The following is a 25283-nucleotide window of genomic DNA, read 5'->3' as shown; positions in this document are numbered from 1 at the left end:
ATGATCGGTTAAAAAAAATCTACTTTTTATCGTATGCATAGATTCGCATATTCATGGATTAAAAATCATGTCAGATATCAGTAGGTTTTCTCCAAACTCAATACCAGACCAACTGGCCCTCGCGAGGAGGGACAACAGGACTGGCAGCAGCGGTAGTCCTCTACGGCTGTGAGGATCGACCTCGGAACTTCACTAAGTAAACTAAGTAAATACATTGAATGGCAAGAGGAGACGAACAGTAGTTTGGTGCGAGTGCTGCCAATCATGTCTCCAATGTCGCTGATGTATTGCAGGAACATGAAGTTACCTATGGCGGTTCCTTGTACAGTAAACTCGCGCTTATCCTAACGCGTTTTAACCGAATAATCGCATTAACCGAACATTTTCTCAATACGGTAGCCATCGCTTTAACCGAACGTATTTGGATCTCAACCGAACATTCAAACCCCCCGCCGCCTCTTCCGCCACCCCCGCGTGTGTTCACACGGTGGCAGCACACTCCATGTTTACACCTGATCGGCTGTTTGGCGGTACATACATTCGTGAGTCCAGTGGCGGCGCCGGGGGGGGGGCTTTAGCCCCCCCCAAAAAGTGGCCAGCCCAAACTGAAATGAGCAAATTGAAAATTCAAAACACTCATTGAAATAATTTTATCAAGTGGATTTTTTAATTGCCAGGGCTAAAGATTTGTCAGCCATCAGTGCTAGCCCAACCATTAACCCCCTCCCCTTTTGAAATAAGGATAATATATGTGTATTATCATATTACTATTAGCCCCTCAAAAAATTTGCTCAGCCCCCCCAAAAATTTGCTCAGCCCCAACTAAAAATTCCTGGCGCCGCCGCTGCGCGAGTCCTCTCGGTGACGATACAGTATCACAAGCTCTCCTTAAACATTTTCTTTTTATACTCTATAGAATATGTTTATGAACTATTATAAGCATTTCCATGTGTATGTTAAGTTTACAGGTACGAATATTGCAGCCGACATTACCGATAAAATTCTACGGGAATGAAACATACAAAGTTGGATTAACCGAACATTTCGGTTAATCGGACATTTCTAATCCCCTTGGAGTTCGGATAAGTGAAAGTTTACTGTACATCACCCGAAATAAATGGCATAAGATGTAAGATCTCCATAGATTATAACCAACTGTGCTTTACATATGATATTCAAATATTTTATACAGTGTATCAAGATAGTAGCGATCGGGACTCTTGCTCAGGTGGACACGTGATCAAGGCTCGCGACGGCCGGGTTTATTTCAATTACATCGCTGATACTTGCAATGTTTTATTATACATATTTAGAAGGAAATAAAATTCCACTTGTTATTGCAGTTCATGTATTTTCCATGACGAACACACTATAAAGAAATATGCTAACCTCACAATGCATAGAAAGAGCCCACCTCAGGTGTCAATAAAATAATGGGCATACATGTGGTAGTGTTGCATAATAGATGTCATGTAAGACAAATCTCCCCTCACACCTTATCATCATCCTCATCTCCATTGGTCATAAAACCCCGAGGGGCTGGCATACCGTCCCTGAACTGGGCCCAAAGTTTCCTTATTAACTTTGACTTTTTTTCAATTTTTCAAGTGGAAACTTGATAACTGACAGATACTCACAGCCTCTTCCTACCAGACAGTGATACAGACGACCCATGCTATTGCAACATGTACATCAGTCCAATTTTCCTTGCAAGATCTACGGGAGGGCCTGAGGGCCATCCAAATCACTGTGGGACAACAGATTTCCAGTCAACGAAACTCAAAGCAACAATTACCAACATTATTACTTGGGTTTATATGTCACTATATTTACTAAATTTGCAACCATTGACATCTTGTGGATGCAAATCATGGATCACTCTCTGATTCTTTCCACCTCTTCTTCAAATCCTGTTTCTTCTTTGCTTTCTGTTTAGCTTTCATCTTTTTTCTTTCATTAATCCTTTTCAATTGTGCTTCAATACTCTGATCTCTATTAATCAGATTATCTAATTTATTTATAAGTATTTCTCTAGCCAATTTTCTGTTTCTCTCTAGACTTCTTGTTTCTTGGTTTTTAATTACAATACCTGGAAAATAAATATATATTAAAGGGTTAATGTTTTCTTTTGCTAAAATATGGTTTATTTCTACAGTTAAGTTTTGAAGGAAAAAAGTTAAAATAAATAATAGTGACCAATTCTAGCATCAACATACCTGTTGGTATGTGAGTTAAAACAACAGCACTAGCTGTTTTGTTTACACTCTGTCCTCCTGGGCCTCCACCACGCACAAAGTCTTCTTTCAGATCATTCTCATTTAGTTCTGGGACCTTAGTTCTGTCAATTATTTGTTTCCCAATTTGAGCACTGGTATGAAACCTCTCATTTTGTACATCACAGCCTAACATAAAAAAATTCTCATGGATACCATTAAAAACAGGGAAATCTGATTTTAACTTGTACAATCCATTTTCAAACAAGAATGGCACGTGAATATGTAAAGGCAATAAATATTTTGTAAAGTCAGTTCTTCTTTCACACAGTGCAACTCTGTTCCACTCTAATAGTCTTGACAATAATCTAACGTTTTTACCAGCACTGTACATCATGGGGATTTCAGCATAAATTGTAGTTCTGAAAAAGAAAATCAAAGAAATTTGTAATTATATAAAATAAACTGCAGGAAAATATATAACAGTAACAATAATAATACATACATACATATACCAAGGCTTTTTCCCCCTTACTAGGGAGGTAGCCAAAAAGGAAAAGGCATAAAATCATTCCCACCCATTCCATCCCTGAATACACTCCACACCCCTCCACCCTCCCTCTTATCTTAGCACCTCCTAGATGACGGGTCATCCCTGCACCTTGTCCACTGCCCTGGGTCAGAAGCAGTGTCGCAAGACACAGCACATCCACAGCAAGGCCGCTTCATTAAATTGGCGACCCCCCCCATGCATAAAGGAGAAGACGGGGAGAAATCCCTTCGGGCTGCGTCAAATTTTGCTCACACATACTAACCTCACCCCCCATCCCCCTGCCCATTCCACCTCATGCATCACAACATCATCCATATACAACCATTCTCCATTCACCCCTGTCTTCTGTCCTCTCCCATCCTTCCTCAACAGACATTCCCCTCTTCCCCAAAGCCCCTTTCACCCCATCCATCCACCTCATCCAAGGACGTCCCCTCATGTTCACTCCCTCCACATCTGCCTTCCATACCTCTTTTACTAGTCTTTCTTCACTCATTCTTTCCATGTGTCCAAACCATCCTAATACTCTTTCATCAACCCTATCTCCCAACCCCCTTTCACCCGTTCTCCTCCTCACCTCCTCATTTCTCACTATATCCAGCCTAGTAACCCCCATCATACTTCTCAGACACCTCATCTCAAACACATTCAAACTCCTTCTCTCTTCCTCTATTATGTTCCATGTTTCTGCCCCATACAGTGCTGTTGGCACAATCACTCATTCATGGAGTACACAATGACCCAATGGGTCCGTGAAAACACAAGGTACAGAAATAATGAAGAGCCATCGAAACTAGATCTAATATTTACAACAGAGCCTGAAATAGTGCATAAAGTCCAGTATGAGACACCAATTGGAAAGAGTGACCATGTACTCATTGAAACTATACTAAAGGAAGAAATAGACATAGAGAGGAACGAAAAGCATAGGAAAGGAAGACTGAGGTACAACAAAACAGACTTTACAAAACTAAAGACATTCTTCCGGAATGCAAACTGGGAAATATTTTACAGGGAAAGAAACAGCAGTGGAATAGAGAAATGGAATATATTGATGGAAAAACTACAATGAACCCGTAAACAGGCATGAACCAAGACAAAAGCGAGACAGAGAGTACATTAAATGTTGGTTCAACAAAAGATGCAGTGAGGCAAAAGACAGAAGGGACAAAGCTTGGAAAACGTGGAGAAAAGACAAAAAACAAAGCAAATGGCAAATTTATGTTAACTATAGAAATGAGTATGTTAATGTGAGAAGAGAGGAGAAAAGGAACCATGAGAAGGATATTATAGACAAATGCAAAGAGCAACCCAAACTATTCTATCGGTATGTGAATGGTAAACTTAAAAACAAACAGGAATTGGTGAAACTATGCCCAAGGAAACATAGAATACACAGAAGATTTAGAGATGGCCGAAGTCATGAACAATCACTTTAAATCTGTTTTCACCAGAGAGAAAATACCAAATTGTGACATAGACAAAAACAAGAAAATCTCCCCTCATGAATGAGTTTACAGCATCACTAAAGGAAATATCAGAACATTTATCAAGGCTGGATGTCAGAAAATCACATGGCCCGGACGGTATTGCAAATTGGATTCTAAAGGAGTGCAAAGAAGAACTAACAGACAAAATACACATCTTAATAAACAGCTCACTCAAAGAAGGAAAGATACCCGAGGACTGGAAAAAACGCTAACATTGTACCAATACACAAAGGAGGAAACAAAGAAGAACCCACCAACTATAGGCCAGTATCACTAACAAGCACCATAGTCAAAATTTGTGAGAAAATAATCAAGAATAGATGGTAAAACATCTGGAAGACAATGACATATTTAAACCCAAGACAATTCGGATTCAGACAAGGAAGATCATGCTCCACAAACTTAATATGCTTTTACTCAAGACTAATAGACATAGTGCAAGAAAGAAATGGATGGGCTGATTGAGCCTTCCTAGACTTGCAAAAAAGCCTTTGACAAAGTACCACACAGAAAACTACTAAAAAAACTGGAACACATAGGAGGAATACAGGAAAACCTACTAAAATGGATAGAGGACTTTCTGACTGGTAGAAAGATGAGAGTAGTGCTCAGAGAAAAATATTCAGACTGGAAAGAGGTGATCAGTGGAGTACCGCAAGGATCTGTGCTGGCACCAATAATGTTTGCTATCTATATGAATGACATGGATGAGACGTGAACTGCTACATGAGCTTCTTTGCCGATGACGCCAAACTGCTAAGGAAAATAGAAACTGATGAGGACTGTGAAGCACTGCAAGCAGACCTAAATAGGGTATGGAACTGGAGTCAGAAATGGAAGTGGACTTTAATACTAAGAAGTGTAGCATAAGGGAGTTTGGAAAAAGCAAAAACAGAACATCAGGAAAATATACAATTGGAACCAAAGAAGTAAAGAAAGTAGGATCCGAAAAAGATTTGGGAGTAATTATCACGAACGACTTGTCCTATGATATACAGATTAACAAAATTGTCGGGGAGACTTACAACTTGCTAAGATCAATAAAAGTGGCGTTTACATACTTGGACGAAGACATGATGAAAAAAATATTGGTTACATTGATAAGGCCTAGATTAGAGTATGCAGCGACATTGTGGTCCCCCAGTACCAAAAAGAATATAAAGAAAATAGAAAGAATCCAAAGAGCAGCTACAAAAATGGCACCTGCACTTGCAAACCTATCATACGAAGAGAGATTGGCTAAACTGGAGTTACCGACACTGGAGCAAAGAAGAGAGAGAGGTGACCTATTGACCATCTACAGAATCATGAAAGGCACAGAGGTACTCGATAGTGAGAACTTAACTGGGACAAAAGAAACACAAGAGGACATGGAAAGAAAATAAAAAAACATAGCTATAGAAGAGAACTGAAGAAAAACAGTTTTCCTCATAGAGTTTTGGACACTTGGAACAAACTGGACAATGGAATAGTATGCGCAAAAACCATTCATGAGTTTAAAAACAAACTAGACACTGCAAGATACAAAGGCGGGACATCACGAGCATAGCTCCCCTTCCCGCAAAATACAACTAGGTAAATACAACTAGGTAAATAGGTAAATATAGTCTCCTCTTAGCATCCATTCCCAATTATCAATAATAATTGTTAATTCAAATTTTACTAACTGGTAACCTGCATACCCACAGTAGCCAGTAGCAGTCCATGAACCCTCCTATAAATCTCTTTGGGAAGAACCTGCAGATGTTGTAAAGATTGACTAGATAAACACCATATGAGGACGGAGCCTTTATTTGTACGACGTTTCGCTTATTACAGCTTTTTCAAGTACAAGTTGAGATACAAATGCTTGAGATTAAATAAGGGGAAAGGAGGGAACGGGGAGAGAAAAAGGGGGGGGGAGGAGGAGGAGGAGGAGGAGGAGGAGGAGGAGGAGGAGGAGGAGGAGGGGGGGGGATTGGACACTGGGAAAGGATGAGAATGCTGGCCCAAACGTCCGTGGGCGAAATGTCCACAAAGGGTGGTTTAAATATTTAATATTTTGCTGGCCATGGGTATTAGGGGAATAATGTGAAGAGATATGTTAAACATGCCCCTGTTTTGTTCAATAGTGTTCGTTCCTTGAATGATTGCTGCTTCTAAACACTTCCTGCGGATTTTGTCTGGTTCCCGCATCAGCAGCTCTGCATTCTTCCAGTCCATAAGATGGTTTTCCTTGTTTCTATGTGTCACACATGCATTGGTGGTGACATCATGCCTGACGTCGTAACGGTGTTCACGTATTCGTGTATTCAGGTCGCGTGACGTTTCTCCGATGTAAACTTTATCACATCCTGAACACGGAATACGATAAACACCGGCTTTGGTGCCCGGTGTCTGGTTGTTGTGTGTTTCCGTCTTCGTGATATCTTTTATTGTTCTGCTTGTCTGGCACACTATTTCCAAGTTGGTGGTTCTTAAAAGACGTGTCAGGTTGGTGGCAACATCGCCGGTTGGCAACACGAGACGTCTAGTTGTGCTGTCCTGCTGCCTACGGCTTTCCCGAATCTTAGCGGCATGCTGTTTGCAATTATCTAAAAGAAACTCTGGAAATTTTAATCTCAAGCATAAATTTGTATCTCAACTTGTACTTGAAAAAGCTGTAATAAGCGAAACGTCGTACAAATAAAGGCTCCGTCCTCATATGGTGTTTATCTAGTCAATCTTGTCGGCAGACTGCCACTTTTAAGCATGTTGTAAAGACCCACAAATACAGAGTACCTAAGAATTGTTTATCTTTACAGGCTAACATTTTGGGTGGCTGATCTTAACAAGCTTAACCTAATCTACCCTCAATCAAATGATCATCACTATTGGGGTGATTTATATTTAAAAGCTTATTTTTGGGGTAGCTTATCTTTATATGGGTACTGTGGGGTTGATGATCTTTACAATGTTCACAACTTCTGGCTTTTGTCTCTGTTATATCAATGTGGGACTATTTCCATCTCTGGCTGAAAGTAGTAGAAATTAGGAAACAGTCACTAGTTGTCAGCTCTCCTTATGTGAAAAGGAGGAGGAAAAAGTTGAAGTTGACAGAGAGAGATCTTGTGTTTGGTCCAGAGAACAAGTGCCAATCCCTCAGAGCTGCACCTTCAGATGGAGGTAAAGGAGCTGATGAGTTCTGAAAATGGGCAGAAGGAAAATTATTATTATCATTATTATTATTATTATTTTTTATGTCTACCTTGTAGGACCACCACCAGCAGTTGTCCATCATTAGTTCCTCTCAGTAAGAATGTACTGACACCTACAAAAGAAATTATTTTGAACAATAAATTATCAGAAACAAATAACAACAGCTTTATTCAGTTTCTATCTTAATAAAATGAATATGATGTTAACTCCACAACTGCTGAGTCAAAGACCAAATCTGATTCCACATCTAAGGCCAAAACCAAGTCACACCATGTCTGAATCCACAGTTCGAGTCCAACTTGAAGTTTATAAGTCTGAATTCATGTGTGAGTCAACACCTTATATTCAAAGTCTACATTTTACATTTCTATTTCCCTGTACAATCAATTAATGTTTTTTTTTTTTTTTTTTTTTTTTAATTAACCCAGATAGAATTTTTGGGTTAATGGCTTGGAAAAGTTGTCCTGTACTTCTTTCTCTATTTTCTTCATATGCTTCATCATCATAGCTTGCAAATTATATAATTCATGAAGTTGTAAATAAACCATTCACATTTAGTTGTGAAATTATATAAAAAATGTACACATTGTATATTATGAAATAACCCAAAATGACTTGAAATTCACCTGAAAATGTGAAGTAATACGATGATAAAGAATGAAAAAAATATATAGAAACTATAGATCTATCATTATCAATGCAAAAAAGAAAAGGCTGACATGATAGCATTATTCATATACTATTTTTATTTACTTATTATCTATTCTTTTCAATTTAGATAATTAAAATTAGAAGTCAAAACTGAAAAATATCTGATGGATAGAATGACAGTTTTCTATACAATTGAGTCAACTAGAGTAGGCTATATGAAACATCATGCAGTAATATCATAAATAAATTTATACCTAGATATTGTCGACACAAATTCTGAGGAGGTACACAATAGATTTGTAATGTTCCTAGTGGCTATCAAGTACAATATCATTAAGTTTTATTTTTGCTGGTTTGACCTCCCAGTAATTCATGTCACTCTTCCTAATACTTTGACAAATTTTGTCAAAAAGGTAATCAAGTGAGAGAAATTCTTAACTACTAACTGGCAATCAGCTAGTAACTTTTCAAACAATTCTTTCCCACTAGTGTTTACTTTTTTCATGGCCATAAACTACACAAAATATACAGCAGCAGCATTTGCCTTCTGAGACTAACGTTGGCTCTGTTTTTTGTTGACTTGGGTCTTGTTAGAAAAGGTTTTGTGGCATTCAACATAAAAATCAGCATGTTGCATGATACATAAAGGATTGAAGCAACAATACATCTTGTCTAGTATTCATCTTGTCTAGTATTGGTTAGTGGGGAAATAAGAATATTTCTTGTTGGATCCCCACCTCTTAAAATATTGCGCTGGTATTTGATTGCTCATACCCTTTGTGCCTGTCGTACCTAGTTTTAAAAGTTGATACTGACGGTGCAGTCACTACATGATCTGGCAAATGATTCCACTCACGCAATGTACGGATTGTGAACCAGTTTCCCTTGAGCGAAGTTCTCCAGTGGTCCGGAACAACTAATTTGTAACTGTGGCCCCTGAGTCCAGTTGTGCTGAGGCTGAAAAATTTGGTGTAGGGAATGTCCTCATATCCGTGAAGAAGCTTATAGACTTCAATCGTGTCTCCGCGTTTTCTTCTGTCCTCCAGCATCTGTAAGCCAAGGAATTTGCACCTCTCTTCATAGGGCAGCTCTGAACATTCCGGCACTAGCTTGGTAGCCCTGCGTTGCACTCGCTCCAGTAGTTTGATATCCTTCACTAGGTATGGCGACCAACACTGGGATGCATAATCTAATATCGGTCGAACCAGCGCCTTGTAGAGAGGGAGCAGGATCTCCTGATCCATGTAGGTAAAATTCCTCTTGATAATGCCCAGTCTGCTATTTGCCTTGGCTGCAATCATGGCTACATGTGTGGAGGACTTCAGGTCTGTAGAGACAAAAACTCCTAGGTCTTTTTCTTCCGTTGACTTATCCAGGTTCCTTTCTCCAAGCTTGTAGTTTGTTCTGGGGTTCCCATGGCCGAAGTGCATTGTCTTGCATTTGTCTACATTAAAGGTGAGTAACCACTTTCTGCTCCATTCAGCTACTCTGTCTAAGTCTCTCTGTAATGCCTCGACATCTTCCCGGGTCTTGATGTTCCTATATATTTTTGCATCGTCTGCAAACAGACTTGCCGATGATTCCAAATTATTAACAAGGTCATTAACATAGACGATGAACAGAATTGGTCCCACCACCGATCCTTGTGGCACTCCGCTCTTCATTGGTAGCGACTCCGAGAAAGTACCCCTTATGCCCACCCGGTGTGATCTGTCCCTCAGGAAGCTGGCAATCCAATTCTTGGTGTTACCTGTTACCCCAATTGCCTCCAGTTTAGCTAACAGTCTCTGATGAGGAACTCTGTCAAATGCTTTCTCACAGTCAAGGTAAATAGAATCTATCCAGTACTGGTTGTCCACTGCGTTGATTACGTCATCCAGGTATGTCAACATGTTGGTGAGGCAGTTCTGTCCAGACCTGAAGCCATGTTGTGCGTTGCATAGGATCCGGTTTCTATTCACATGGGCCATAAGTGCCTCCCTAACAAAGCCTTCCACCACCTTTGAGACTACGCTTGTGAGTGACACTGGTCGATAGTTAAGTGCTGTGCTCCTATTCCCTTTTTTGTGGATAGGCGTGATGTTGGCTCTTCTCCAGTCTTCGGGTACGTCGCTTGTTGTCAGGGATGAATGGAAAATCTCGGCTAGTGGTTCTGACAATACCTCTGCACACTCTTTCAATACGGTGGGGGAAATGCCATCAGGTCCAGGTGCCTTATTTGCATCTAGGGCCTCTAATTTCTTCCTAACCTCTGCAGCAGTTATGTGGACATCATTTATTTCTTGACTGGTTGGTAGGGTTTGTTTCAGGTATCTCCTGGTTGTGTGACTTACATTCAGCATACATGTTGAAAACCAAACAAATTGCATGCTTCATGTTACCTGTGCTACTTGTATGGAAATAATATCAACACATCTTTACATTATTTACTCTATCAGCATAATGATAATCAGATTAGATATCAACGCCTCAATATGCATTGAATTCGCAGTTTCCTTTCATTCGCATTTTATACCCAACCCCAAATAATATAAAAATAAAATTTACATGGAGAGCTACCCTTGAACTCTTGAGTGCTCCTCCTCTTCCCGTTCCTTGCAAATTCTATTCAAGGTAAGACGGCTGTTCGTTAGCTTCAGGGTTAACAGGATTCGTGTATGTTGCCAAATATCAGCTGTTTACCTGTTCGATTTCCTCACTCATGAAGCGGAAGAGAAATTTATAAAACTTACGCATTTTATCATTTATTAGATCAGAGAACATATAATTATCAATACAAAAATATTGCAATTTTTCATGTTTAGTATTTAGCAACACCAGAAAAAACTTGAACAATACATCGAAAACGATAGGCTCAGTCAGATGGCGTTGTAAACCAAAACAAAGGTTGGGTGAACCAAAGTCGTCATTGAGAATTTGGAAGTTTGTGTGGAAGCTAGTAATCAACATTGGCTCGAAGTAAGGTAATATTTAGTCTTTTTAAAGGCTGTGATTCATAGTAGGTAGTCAATATGGAAACTGATAAGCTACTCTAAAGTCTGTTGAACAAAGAAGAAAAAACTAGGAAGTATAACTAGTTTTCCAGCCAGTTGACTTGTTACTTGTACATCATAATTAGGGAGTGATCTTTCAGTCTTATTTTCTTTCTTTGCGGGAATCCGCAGAGGGATAATCATAATTTGTGGGCGCTGAGCGGGGGACAGGATTTGGACTGGGAATGAGGTTAAGATAATAAGGGTTAAGGATGGGATCAGAATTAGGGTCAGGACTGGGATTTGGATTGAGGAGAGGGAGGTACTGTATTGATGTGTGATCCCATTTCTAAAAGTAAGAAGAGTGGGACTCTTAACTACATGGAATGGAAGATTATTTCACTCTTGGATGCTGCGGGAGAAAATAATTACATAAATGTGTTGGTGTTTGTTTGGTATTTGTTCAGTTGTGCACAACTATGCAATATATTATATAGCATTAGAAAATTAAATTTTATCTTGTAAATTATAGTACATAAACGTAATTGCAATTTTCTTGGCAGAAATAAAAATAAAAGGTACTTTGCTACAAGCAAATATAGTAACGAAGGAAGTCATTAGCATAGGATCAGGACGCCATCTTGTCATTTGTCAAGTGTGTTATCTGCCTGGTCCAGTTGAGGCCTGGTGTATGCCCTCAGTACTTCCACCAGTACCTCGCAAGGTATATATTCTTGAAGTAATGTTATGGAGCTGAAATCCATGCATTCCTTCAAGCTATGAGAAACCTATATACCCTGCAATCAGAAAGAGTGATTGAACAGGCCACCAACATCCATGACAAAGACGACGATCCGGATTACCTTAAATTACAGGTACCAATTTACTAAATACACGTTAGGTTAGGTTAGAATAGACAAATTTATCATCCTTTCATTTCTTCGATCTAGGGATCTATAAAAAAAATGTGGCATACCATTCGTCCGGCGCGATTTCATTAGTTACTAAATCTGTTTTAGCAACTTTTTTGTTTTTCATTTCCGCCAACAAAATTGCATATTATGTTGATATATTATAATTTACAAAATTAATGATTAATTTTCTATTGCTATATCACATTGTGCACAACTGAAGATTTACCATTTGTTTGGTATGTGTGGTATTATACTAGGTTTTGACTATCTCTAGACCTAGTTTTTTGTGTATTTGTTGGGTGTAAGTTTCTTTGTTTATGTCAACTAAATTGTTTGTGATCTTGTACATCATTTGTTGTCCATGTATTTGTCTTCTTGTTTCAAGTGGTTCAAGTCTAATATCTTGTTTTAACCTAGTGACTGACATAATGTGTCTGTATTGTAATAGTGTCTGAATTACCAGGTTAAATTATTTGGTTGGCTATCCTTTTGTTACAAAAGTTCGCATTTGTAATATGTATGTAGGCAGCAAATCAATCCAAAATCCAATGCAAATGTAAAGTATATAGATTTAGTCTCAAGTAAAAATATGATAATATACTAGGGATAACTCAAAAAAGCACAATAAGGGGCTTATTTCAGTATATATTTAGAAGTGCATACCTAGATGATATAGCAATAGAAAAATATTTATTTTGTAAATTCTGATACATTAACATATACATTTTTCTTGCCAGAAATCAATAGCAAAAAACCTTGCTTAAAGCAAATGCACTACTGAACAGAGCTGTGATGATAGGTTAGAGACACTTTGTTGCCAATTGTCCACTCCCATCAATGTCAGTTTGACAATGGTATTGGTGTTGTGTACTGGATGTTCTCCCACTCCATGTGATATCACCAAGCTACATATTTTTAAAACCGTTCTATGGAGCTGAGCTTCATGCTTTTCTTGAAGCTATGAAACTACTATGCACCCCACTGTCTGATTGGATGCCAAAACTGGCCATCAACATCCTGACGATGACGGCAACCCTGATGACCTCTAAAATGTTAGGTACCACATTACTAAATGCATGTTAGGTTAGATGAATTTATCATATGTTAATTTCTTTGACCTCTGCATCTTTCAAAACAAAGATGGCATCTCAAGCAGTCACTGCAGCTCCACTCATTAGTGTATCGCTTTTAGCAACTTTTTTTTTTTTTTTTTATGTACACTAATATTTAATTTTCTAATACTATATTGCATAAGTGTGTACTTGTAAAAATTGACCTAATATACTAGGGATAACTCCAAAAAGCCCAAGAAAGTGCTTATTTCCATTGAGGTCCCCTAATTAATGAAATTACTGTATTAAATGTGTCATAAATTCTCTTCAAAATTTTCTCATTATTTTGGGGAATATTTGTTCATATGGCACAGGATTCAAGGAGGATTAATGACCATAAAGTGCAATACAAAATACTTATATGCATACACTCAAAAGAAAATTAGATCTTGTGTAAAAATTGGACCATTGGAGGATCAAAATAGAGAACTAGTTGAGGACTCAGGAAAAATTGTAAACATGTTAGAAATACAATAGAGGTGTGTACTGTGAGTATTTATCAGAAAAATCAATCGTGAACCCCAGAGAAATCTTCAAAGAAATGTGAATACTACCAGTGATATTAGTTTCAGGGTGTGATATAGTGGAAGCCATAAATGAAATAAAACTCAACCGATCAGGGGGGCTAGATAGCATACCAGCAATGTTTTAAAGACGTGTAAATATACATTAGCTACCCCAATCTACCTACTTTGGAGAATATCACTGAACAAGGGGGTCATACCAACAAAACTGAAAGAAGGATTAATAGTCATCTTTAAAGGTGAAACAGGAGCCCTTCCAGCAAACCACAGACCCATTTGTCCCATCTCACACCTCACAAAGGTGTTTGAGAGAGTAGTTAGGTAGTGAACTTTATAGAGAGGACAGGGCAGTTCAATATGGGATGACATGGGTTTTGGAAAGAATGGTCTTGCCTTTCCCAACTCCTAAACCACCACAACAACATTATAAACAGTGTGAGCACAGGAATAAAGTTGGTGTGGTCTACCTAGACTTCTTCAAAGGCAAAGCATTAGCTACCCCAATCTACCTACTTTGGAGAAAATCACTGAATAAGGGGGTCATACCAACAAAACTGAAAGAAGGATTAATAATCATCATCTTTAAAGGTGAAACACAAGCCCTTCCAGCTAACCACAGACCCATTTGTCCCACCTCACACCTCACAAAGGTGTTTGAGAGAGTAGTTAGGTAGTGAACTTTATAGACAGGACAGGGCAGTTCAATACATGATGACATGGGTTTTGGAAAGAACGGTCTTGCCTTTCCCAACTCCTAAACCACCACAACAACATTATAAACAGTGTGAGCACAGGAATAAATGTTGATGTGGTCTACCTAGACTTCTCCAAAGCATTTGATAAGGTAGACCATGGGGTGCTACTACACAAAGTGAAAAATATAGTCATGACTGGAAAACTGGGACTATGGCTCCATAAATTCCTAAGTGATAGAAACCAAAAAGTAATATTGGATGGAGCCCAGTCAAAAAGCTCAATAGTAATCAGTGGAGTGCCACATGGCTGTTTGGCCTACTGCTCTTCTTGGTCATGAGAAGTGACATAGATCAAGGGGTTAGATTATCCAAAGTGCCCTCATTTGTGGATGATACCAGGATCTCAAGAAATCACAACTAGAGAGAATTCTGAAAGATTACAAAAAGGTCTAGAGGCATTATACAAGTGAAAACAACATGGTGTTCAACAGCATGAAATTTGAATTGATAAGATATGGGCCAAATGAAAATCTAAAAGAGTACTACACAGTGGGTACGGAAGAAATAAGAACAAAGGAAATACTGAGAGACCTGTGGGTGTGGATGAATGGTGACTGTGGCTTCAAAGCATACGTATTCCATACCACTTGTGCTGCACATAAAATGAGTGAGTGGATCCTCTGGACCTTTAAGACCAGGAAGCCTGTGCACTTGCTATCTCTGTGGAAAACCCTTGTAGTGTCAAAGCTGGAGTATGTATGACAGCTATGGTCTCCACACAAAGTCAAGGAAATACAAGAACTTGAACAGGTCCAGAGGGTATTCACAAGGAAGTTAGTTGGGGACTCTCAATTACTGGGAAAGGCTGAAAACCCTCAAGCTCTATTCACTGCAGAGACATAAAGAACATTATATAGTGATTTACATCTGGAAAGTTCTGGAGGGCACAGCACCAAACCCATCACAAAAAGAAGGTGGTATCAGAGGGAAACGCTATCCCAGTTTTGGTAATACCTATGGAAAAAGGCCCATAAGCAGTTTCTCCCAGCAACTGAAGACAATCCAGGCACAAAGCTTTACCAGGGCTGGCCCCAGACTCTTCAACTGTCTTCCAAGAGAGATAAGGGTCCTAATGGGAGTCAGCACAGAGGCTTTCAAGAGGAGACTAGACAAATTCCTGGCCAACATCCCAGATGAGCCTTCAATTCAACATGGCCCAACCTCACAAGGAGCAGCAATGAATTTGAATGCAGACCAGCTTTATTACATGAGGCCTGGGTAGAGATGTGGGAGTGGTGTGTTCCCAGACAGACCATGGTATTGACACCAGAACCTACCTACAAGACAAGACAAATACATCCTAGATGAGGCTCCAACCCTACATGGCCCAACCTTATGAGGACTGGCTACAAACTCAATTGCAGACCAGTTGTAATACAAGAGGCCTGAGTAAAGATGTGGGAGTGGTGTGCCCTCAGATTGGCCATGGTGTTAACACCAAAATCTGCAAGACAAGGTCCTGTCAGCAAATACAATTTCTCCCTCCCCCCCCACCCATACAATTATTAACATTCTATTGAGAAAACTCCCCTTATTTTGTCTAAAGTTTGGGGGAAAAATGAAAATAGGTCTGTATAATTTTGAACATATACCCCTTGTGGGCTAATTTTTGCATGTGAAGAACTCACCAAGAGGTGAACTTTAACAATGGCCTGATAGACTTTCAAGTGTATATACCATACATACCAAAGGGTCTTTTCCTCCATACATAGACTGTCATGATTTGTATCTTAAGAAGTTCCCACTATTTGTCACATTTTGGTTTTCAAATAGCACAGAAATGTAAAACAAAAACAGTAATGACAAGATTAAAAATCGGTCTGTTGTTTAGTGATGCTGTTATTGTTATAGCTAGTGCAAGCAGAAAATGGGGAACCACCAGTCTTCAGGAGAAAGGCGGGACCGTCACAAGTCAGGGGATGCTTATCCAGCATGTTCCCCAGGCAGGCTTGATGGACAAGCTTTTACTTTTGACAAACACAAACATAAGCAGCTGATTATGCAGACTTCAGAAGAGGAACATGAACCAGTGTTTTGTAAAGGTCCTAAGGTAATGTGAATTTACAGTATGTTTCTGTTACTTCATTCTCCTCCTCCTCTGGTATTTTGACTATTTCTCAGGAAAAGGAAATTATGAATTAGTTATAGACCATGGATAAGGCTGAATTCATTATAGAAAGCTGCTATATAATCTGGCCTCAGCTACATAATATTCAAAAATGTTATGGTCATAAAATTATTTTGCTCCTCATTTATTTCAATGCAGTCACCAACAGATGGAAAAGAGGGAGATGAAAATGTTCCTCAGTTGAAGCCACATCCTCTTCTGCAGCAGGGAAATAAGAAAGTGTTGCCAGTTGTTCTAAAATGGATTGGAGGTGGTAAAGAAGTATGTATTGCAGGAACATTTAATCAGTGGCAAAGTGTTCCCATGGTCAAGAGGTAAGGGAGAGATTAGCTTATTTTCCTTTGTTCAAGTAAGTCCTTTTTGTGATAAGTAATTATAGTGGAGAACACAATAATATGCAGTTTATACATATACAAGATGTGGCAAAATTATCAGATACATTTGTATGTGTAATAAAAACCAAATAGAGTAAAGATTTTATTTTTTTATTTTTTTTCCTAAATATATGTATAATGCTATTTTGTTTCATTTGGTTTTAACAATTAAATCTGTCAAGTGGGTGCCATTACTGTCATACCACTGCCACATTTTCTAGAGTTCTGGTGGTCTGAGATCATCCAATCAATTTTTGTTTCAATGCTGAGCCACAAGCTCTGAAGTTGGTAACCCATAACAAAATTGTGTTTCAAGTAGGTATGGGATTGTCTATCGAGCCTGAAGTGCACCCAGAATGCTCTTTGTATTGCAGTTACGGATTCGATGTTCTTGATAAACATTTTAACAATGAATGCATAATGCTTACCCATCCATTTCATGTAGATAACTAAAAATTATATAATATAAAAAAGGCACTTTTGATGAAACAAAATGTCAATACATTTACATTTAGAAAAAAGAAACTTCTTTACTCTATTTGGCCTTTATTGGACCTACAAATGTTTCAAATAATTTTGCAATACCCTGTATGAGCTTACTCAAATATGCTGCTTATTGATGACAAATTCATTTAGCTTTTTTCTCGTTTTTCAGTTTTTACTTTTCAAACTCCTTATTGAAAAAAGAAGCATAACATGTGTATTATCACATGTTAAATGTTCTGAATGAATTGTTAGAATTATGTTTGAATATTTTTTGTTTCTTTTCAGTGAAGACAACTTTGTAGCCATTGTAGATCTACCACAAGGAAAGCACGAGTACAAGTTTTTAGTAGATGGGGAATGGAAATTCAATGAGAATGAAGGAACCACAGAGAGTGGCCTAGGAACAAGAAATAATGTAGTCACTGTAGAAGCAAAGGATTTTGAAGAATTTGAAAATGATTTGCTAAAAGATCCAGAGGATAAGAAGGAGATGTACTCAAGTAGTCGAAATCAGACTTCACAAAAGCAAATTGGTGAGAACATAATATACTTTAGGTCTTTTTCTCCCATGCGAGAATTTTATAGATTGATAAATTTCTCAGGGCAATATATATATTGTGCTAGATGCCTCAGATCTTTTTTTCAGAAGACCCATGACCCTTTTGAAACCAGTCTTGGTCCATAAATCACTCAAGAAAAAGATTAATTTTATTTGAAGTGGCTAAGTGGTGACCATTGTTAGATCTATTTTGTCTCTCCAGTTTGGTGATGGCAGCATGACATCTGGAGTTTGCGGGTAGACCTATTCTGTGTTGTTGTTTTGTGGTGATGACCTGTTGGTGTGAAACTTGTTTTGGAGAAATGTTAGTTCATAATATTGTATTGCTGTTTTGTTGTTCGTGTTTTTCCTTTGGTTGCTCCATTTACATCATGGGTGGGATGGATTGATATATATATATATATATATATATATATATATATATATATATATATATATATATATATATATATATATGGGCAGGAGGTTCTCTAATGCATATTTCATTGAATGTGATGGATTGTTCAGGGTCTTAATCTCTTTTTGGATGTGTAGAGATGACTCTACCATAGTTGGTCATCATTGCCAAATCTGGATTTCGGCTCCCTTGAGCCATCGTCAGTGGTGATGGTGTTCTTCTTGTTGGTGTGGTCCTTACTCTGTGGTGGTAGGAGAATGGTTCTGTGCAGAGTTGTCCTGGTTAATATACTGGTTCAATGGGGACCCTGGTGTTCGTCCTCTCCTGATTGGCCGAGACCGGTGTTCGTGTCTTCTGATTGGTCCACGGCCATGCACCTTATGCCAACTAAGACCCACAGATCACTGGCTTCTCCGGTATTCATCCACACTCCTGCTTAGCTGAAACCAGTAATTGCATCTTTTGATTGATCCTCGGCCGTGCACCTCATGCCAGCTAAGACCCACAGATCGCTGGCATCTGGATTGTCCGCTGCCGTATGCCTTATGCTAGGTAAGACTCACAGGTCGCTGGCTTGAATGTTAAGATTGAGGGACAACTCTTTGATGTAATGCCTCTAATATAGGGAGGTGTATTACATCATTACACAGAGATCCCGGACACGTGTAATGAGGTAAGACACAAAAAATCCATTAGATATACCCAGGAAAATTCTCCTGTGTTCCAACATGTCAGTACCAAAAATCATAGTCTTGACTGGGACAAGTCCAAAATTTTGTTTAAGTCTAACTGCAGCTTTAGAAGAAAAATTGTTGAATCCGCCTTAATAGAAGAATGTCCGAACCTGAACATCTCCAAATGTCATTGGTCCACGGACATAATCTCATGGCTAGCTGTGAGCCATTTGGTTAAAAATCTTCACCCTCCTGACCCTGCTCCCCACCTTCTGACCTCACATATCCCCTCCCTTCTGACTCTGCTCTGCACAACGGATTGTCATGTTTTTAGCTTTGCCTGTTCCAATTCTACTCATATCTCAATTGTATTTATGTCTCTGTCATTTCTTCTAACCTGTACTTTCCTGAAGAGAGCTATTAGCCGAAATATAGAAGTCATACTTTCTTCTAGATTTCCTTTTTTTTCCGACTGTGGGTTCTTCGAGATTTTATATATATATTTTAATTCTCTTGTTTATTACTTGTTTTCCCATCTGTTGTATGTATGTGTTTTTCCCATTTTCTTGTTTATTAGTTTTCTGATGTCATTGTTTAGCTGTTGTAGTAGTTCTTTTTCTTGTTGAGAGTTTTTGTTTACTTTTTTCTGGTGTGTAGTTGGGTTTGTATTTTTTTCCTACTAGAGTATGAAAAGATTTTAAGTTTATTATATTTATTGGGGACGGAGAGGGGGGGTCGCCAATTTAATGAAGCGGCCTTGCTGTGGATGTGCTGTGTCTTGCGACACTGCTTCTGACCCAGGGCAGTAGACAAGGTGCAGGGATGACCCGTCATCCGGGAGGTGCTAAGATGAGAGGGAGGGTGGAGGGGTGTGGAGTGTATTCAATTCAGGGATGGAATGGGTGGGAGTGATTTTATGCCTTTTCCTTTTTGGCTACCTCCCTTGTCAGGGGGAAAAAGCCTTGGTATATGTATGTATGTACAATATTGTTGTTAAGTGCCTTTTGTTTTTATTTCAAAACCTTTTTTTATACCAGGTGATGACAAGGACTATAGCCAAGAGATTCCTGAGCATCAGCAATGGGAGAAGATGAAGGGACCTCCTATGCTTCCCCCACATCTCCACCAAGTTATCCTGAATAAGGATATTCCTGTTTCGGTAAGTTAGTCTTCTACCCCTGTTCCCCATATTTTTTTTATTATTATTATTGTTATTATTATTTATTTATTTTTTCTCCCTATCTCACTCTTGTAATGTTACACATTCAAGTTCTATAGAGTTGTAGCATATTGGAGAGTGTATGTACTTTTCTTTAAGGTGAGGTTAGGCCTGTGGAGGCAACTCTTGCAGAAAAACATATATAGTCAATCAGTCCATTGCCCTAGGTATCTCCTCCAGGAGACTACACCTCATATGTGGCAACAGCCAACAGATTTGCCTGTAATTCATTAGATGAAGAAATATTGTGTTTTTGTCTAGGTAAGGCTATGGTGGGGCAGTGTAGGATGAGGTGTTTGATGTTATCTGTGTGATTATTGCATCTGGTGTAGTTTGTTCCTGTGGCCAGTCCTATTCTGTGTTGGTATTCACACTCCAATATGCTAAAGCTGCCCACTGATGGCATCCAGATAGTAGGATAAAACATGAATGCTCAACTTTACTTGCATCTTCATGCCAGACATACCTCACTCCATTTATCTTGTGTGGTAATTAATTTTTCATCATGGAGGCTATGTATCTAGTGTCCTCTTAGTTTTATGGCTTATCTCAACATTTCTATATCTTGTCTTGCATGCAATTGTCCATCCCAGCAATTTGTTTCTCTGCTTCTAGGAGTATATGGACTTTGTAATTTTCTCATCTTATGATACCCCTCCCCCTTCCCTCTCTTTTTCTCTGTCTACAGTTATGCCTTGCAGCATTTTTTTGCAGTTGGAGATTAAACTCCCCTCAAAAAAGAAAGATGATCACTTTCAGTTACAATCTCTCCATTCTGCTACACTGTTTAAATCTCTTTGACCACCTATCAGACTCCACTTTCCAGTCAGTTTTTTTTTCCCCAAGGAGAGGGACACAAATTATTTCAGATAAAATGGAGACCTTTCTCTCTGTGTCTTCCATTGTATGAACTTAGCTTATGTTTATTCTTTTCCTATTAATATGCAGGGAAAAAATTAGGACATATTAGCAGGTATGCTAATATTGAAGTAATGTACTGTTTAGATGTGTACATACATTCAAGGAACCAGTGATAAGTACTTGCAAGTGGTGGTCCAGCATCTTCATAACCCATCAACATAAGTAGAGCTGAAAGCAACAGTTGCTCCCCTCCTACTACCATAACTTGGTGATATACAAATAGTCCCACACCAGCTTGCTGGCATAGGGGTAGTGAGCTCTCTCCTTCTTAACTTGCAAATGATTATCTAACAGTTGTTTAGACAAAGGAAAATCTCTCATTCTTGTCTTTGGTTTCTTTATTTCAGTGTGAACCGAACTTGCTCCCAGAGCCAAACCACGTAATGCTGAACCATATGTATGCCCTAAGCATTCGTGATGGCATGATGGTACTATCTACAACACATCGCCATCATAAGAAGTATATCACAACACTCATTTACAGACCAATCTAGCTCACCCTATATATACAATCAACTATAACACTTCTACTGGGCTAGTGCAACTAAGTATTCTTGATGGCATGGTAATATGTACAACACATCGCCATCATAAGAAGTATATCACAACACTCATTTACAGACTAATCCAGCTCACCCTATATATACAATCAACTATAACACTTCTACTGTGCAACTAAGCATTCATGATGGCACGGTGGTAATATGTACAACACATTGCCATCATAAAAAGTATATCACAACACTCATTTACAGACTAATCCAGCTCGCCCTATCAACTTAAACACTGTTTTTATTGGGCCAGTGCAACTGTTTCATTCACATGTATATAGCTATAGTGAACACAGTATAGTGTCCAATAATTTTTAAAATTGGTGAAGGTGATGATGTATATTTTAATGGACAGTTTTAAAGGTAGATATGTATGGATGCTTTAGCTTGGCAAAACTAATAGCACTTGATTAGTAGGCCAATGCCATTAGAATAGAGGCAGAATAGAGAATATGGAGGATGGTAAATGTTGCTGGGAAAAATTATTATTAGCTGTAATATTCTAGTGTAGGCCTCCTTTTTTTTTCTATTATTGTTTTCAAGAATTATATTTCACTGTAAATCATTTTAGTTTTCTTATAGTCACAATTATTTATACAAAATAACTCCCATGGAAAATCTGTGATATGATTGGATATCTGTCTATATACCAAAAGCTTTTCTCCTTGTAAGGGAGGTAACCATGCTTGAATATAGTAGTCGTAATGTTTAAAGATTTTTATTGACAGAAGATTATATTTTGGCTAAATAGTTATTGATTTATTCTTTCTTGCACTTCCTGTCACACATCTGTTTAGTTTGTATAGGTAGGACTGAAGTTATTTTAAAATTTAATTTGACTTCTTTCAGAAAATTATGGTTAGCTTTTGTTTGGTCCAACCTTAATGTGTAATCTAATCCTAGTGCCTAGGAAGAAATAATAATAAGTATGATAAACAAGTGATGTTATCTAGCCAAGCTATATAGGAAAGATATGTATAGTGTAAGTTGTGCCATATAAATGCAAAAATACAGAACAATTTGTCTATATCCATCTATATACAAATTGCTCAGTTATGTGATAATTTAACAATTTGTAATCACAATTTAACAAGTTGTCATGCATGTCACTTAATGAAGGAAATCACTGGGTAAGGTTATGAAATTTCGGTTTTCCCCTCTGAAGACAATTGAATATTGGTGTTCATTATTTGTACTCTTGTATGAGAAATATATTGAAATATTCCTATAATACATTTTATTAATGGAACAATGATGTTTTGGTCACCTTGAATCTATGTGGTTTGGGTATACGGAAAATGAATGAGGAAAGCCTAGTAAAAAGTGTGTGGCAAGCAGAAGATGGTGGAGTGAGCCAGAGAGGAAGACCAAGAATGAGGTGGATGGATGGGATGAAAGAGGTCTTAGAGCATGAGGTGTGTCTATTGAGTAAAAAAGAAAACAGAAAAAATGGGAATGTAAGGAGGTTGAGAATGAATAAAAGGATGTTCTCATTTGCTTCATAGAATATATACATAGATATACCAAAGGCTGTTTCCCCCTTGTAAGGGAGGTAGCCAAAAAACAAAGGCATAAAAACCACTCCCACCTATTCCATCCCTAATATATTCCACTTATCTCCACCCTCTTATCTTGGCACCAGTTGTCATGCCCTGCTATGGAAGAGCTGTGTCTTACTACATTGTCCTTTGCCCAGGTGTCATGATGGGGACAGGGATGACCATTCATGAGGTGCTGAGATGGGAGCAGTGATAAATGGGTTTGAAGTGTGCATGAAATGGATGTGTGCTTTGACTTGGCCACTCCATCCTACTAGAGGAGAGAGGGCTTCTGGTGTGTTTGTCTTTAAATAGTTGTGGTATAAAGAATAAGATCTGTGCTTATAGGGTGCAATTCCTGGACACTCAATTGTCAATTCTGACCTATTGTCCCATATAGAGCAGGGCTGTGGTAGCCTAGTGGATACCATGTCAAACTCATGAGCAGATGGTCATGAGTTCCAGACCTGCTGCATGCTTCTTGTGTTGGTTCCTGACAGCCCTGCCGAGATGACTTTGTTGTAAAATTCGATTTAGTCACACAAGAACATTTCAATCCGAAACCATGCTGGCTATCATTTGTCAGTTACTTTCTAAATGGTGTTCAATAGCATCTCTGATGATAATTTTTCCTACGATTGAAGTCAAGCTGTAGTTATTTGGTTTCTTTTTGTCACCTTTTTGCAACCAATCTGTGAATGCTCATTTCTTCTCTTCTACAACCTTCTTTGTTTCATCATCCCACCACTCACTACCCTTCTTTATATTTCCTCCTGTCTTTCTTGTTCCACACACCATCTTTGCAAACCTTGTGACTCCCTCCTTGAATCATCCCTATTCCTCTTCCATTCCTAGTTCTCCTCTATCCTTCACTCCCTCCCACTCCTCTCTCAGCTTCTTGTACTCCTCCTTTTCTTCCTCATTTAAGCAGTTTACTCTAAGCACCTCCCTATCTTCTGTCCTTTTCCTCTTTCTCCATCTATCCTCCACTCTCAACTTACTTCCACCAGAAAATTATCTGATATTCCCCTACTCTTCTCCTGGTTACCACTATATACAAGGTCTGCTAAAAAAAAAATATGCAGACTGTTTGAATTGCTTGGTTCCAGGGGAATTCACTTGGTGTTGCTAGGTTCACACAGATCAGCTGATTATGACGCCATTTCCCGATTGCAGATATCTTTATTTGTATATTAACTATGCGGTTTTTAGTGAAGTGTGATATTTTCGTTTTGTGGATTTCAGAATGAATGATGTGAAGGAGCAGCAATTTGGTGTGAAATTTTGTGTTAAACTTGGAAAATCTACAACTGAAAATTTTGTTATGCTTAACACGGCTTACGGTGATGTTGCTATAAAGTGTATGGCATGTTTCAAGTGGCATGAGGAAGTTAAGGATGCTCAACAGTCCATTGAAGATGACGAACGTCCTGGACATCCTTCCACATCAAACGTTGATCCACACATTGACAAAATGAACACCCTGGTGTGGGCAAATCTATGTCTGACTGTCAGGGGGCTTGCTGAAGAGTATGGGATATCAGTTGGATTTGTTACGAGATTTTGACAAAAAGATTGAAGATGCACCGTGTTGCTGCAAAATTTGTGCCATGCCTGATGATGGATGAACAAAAAGCCCATCAGGAACTGCTTGATCGTTCAGAAGATGAAAAGTTCTTGTCCAGGATCATAGCAGGTGATGAATCATGGGTTTATGGTTTTGACATTGAAACGAAGGTCCAATCATCCCAGTGGATGAGTGAAACATCCCCCAGACCCTAAAAAGCTTGCCAAATTTGATCCAAGGTCAAGGTGATGCCGACAGTTTTCTTCGATGCTAAGGGTGTTGTTCACCACAAGTACCTCCCTGAAGGCTCCACAGTGAACCAGACTTACTACAGTAAAGTTCTGAAATGTCAGAGGGACACCATCCATCGCAAAAGGCCAGAAATGTGGAGGAGTGGCAACTGGTTTTTCCATTACAACAATGCTCCAGCCCATTCAGCCCTCAGAACTCATGAGTTTTTGGCCAAACACTCAATCACTGTTCTTCCCCACACCCCCTACTCACCTGA

At 38.7% G+C, this 25283-nt stretch overlaps 2 protein-coding genes across 12 annotated transcripts; one reads left to right on the top strand and one right to left on the bottom strand.

Moving 5' to 3' along the window:
- Positions 1-1331: 1331 nt before the first annotated feature.
- Positions 1332-10780, bottom strand: LOC143021503 (mitochondrial translation release factor in rescue). 10 transcript variants are annotated; one of them, XM_076179064.1, is made up of 4 exons: positions 10644-10764; positions 7188-7419; positions 2217-2635; positions 1332-2089 (listed from the first exon to the last, which is right to left on the bottom strand). In XM_076179064.1, exons 3-4 carry the CDS (start codon positions 2608-2610, stop codon positions 1869-1871), a joined length of 615 nt encoding a protein of 204 aa, XP_076035179.1. In that variant the 5' UTR covers positions 2611-2635; positions 7188-7419; positions 10644-10764; the 3' UTR covers positions 1332-1868. The 10 variants fall into 10 exon arrangements, with proteins under 10 accessions (XP_076035179.1, XP_076035180.1, XP_076035181.1 ...); XM_076179065.1 differs by having other exon boundaries at positions 7389-7419; XM_076179066.1 differs by having other exon boundaries at positions 10632-10759.
- A 129-nt stretch (positions 10781-10909) lies between these two features.
- Positions 10910-22922, top strand: alc (5'-AMP-activated protein kinase subunit beta-1). 2 transcript variants are annotated; one of them, XM_076179061.1, is made up of 6 exons: positions 10910-11047; positions 16213-16411; positions 16628-16803; positions 17635-17882; positions 20017-20138; positions 21467-22922. In XM_076179061.1, exons 2-6 carry the CDS (start codon positions 16229-16231, stop codon positions 21611-21613), a joined length of 876 nt encoding a protein of 291 aa, XP_076035176.1. In that variant the 5' UTR covers positions 10910-11047; positions 16213-16228; the 3' UTR covers positions 21614-22922. The 2 variants fall into 2 exon arrangements, with proteins under 2 accessions (XP_076035176.1, XP_076035177.1); XM_076179062.1 differs by having other exon boundaries at positions 10911-11042.
- Positions 22923-25283: the final 2361 nt, after the last annotated feature.

This window comes from Oratosquilla oratoria, chromosome 42 (genome assembly GCF_046742065.1).
Source record: "Oratosquilla oratoria isolate Oo_2021 chromosome 42, ASM4674206v1, whole genome shotgun sequence".
Classification (NCBI taxonomy): domain Eukaryota; kingdom Metazoa; phylum Arthropoda; class Malacostraca; order Stomatopoda; family Squillidae; genus Oratosquilla; species Oratosquilla oratoria.
The sequence above is the reverse complement of the archived record's forward strand: the minus strand, read 5'-3'. Positions and strand labels throughout refer to the sequence as shown.

Coding starts and splice junctions, on each gene's coding strand:
- alc (XM_076179061.1), top strand. CDS start 16,229: ATGGGGAACCACCAGTCTTCAGGAGAAAGGCGGGACCGTCACAAGTCA. Junction 16,412..16,627: donor TGTTTTGTAAAGGTCCTAAG/GTAATGTGAATT, acceptor ATTTCAATGCAG/TCACCAACAGATGGAAAAGA. Junction 17,883..20,016: donor GACTTCACAAAAGCAAATTG/GTGAGAACATAA, acceptor TTTTTATACCAG/GTGATGACAAGGACTATAGC.
- LOC143021503 (XM_076179063.1), bottom strand. CDS start 5,962: ATGGACTGCTACTGGCTACT. Junction 2,636..5,942: donor ATGGACTGCTACTGGCTACT/GTGGGTATGCAG, acceptor TTTCTTTTTCAG/AACTACAATTTATGCTGAAA. Junction 2,090..2,216: donor TTTAACTCACATACCAACAG/GTATGTTGATGC, acceptor TTTATTTTCCAG/GTATTGTAATTAAAAACCAA.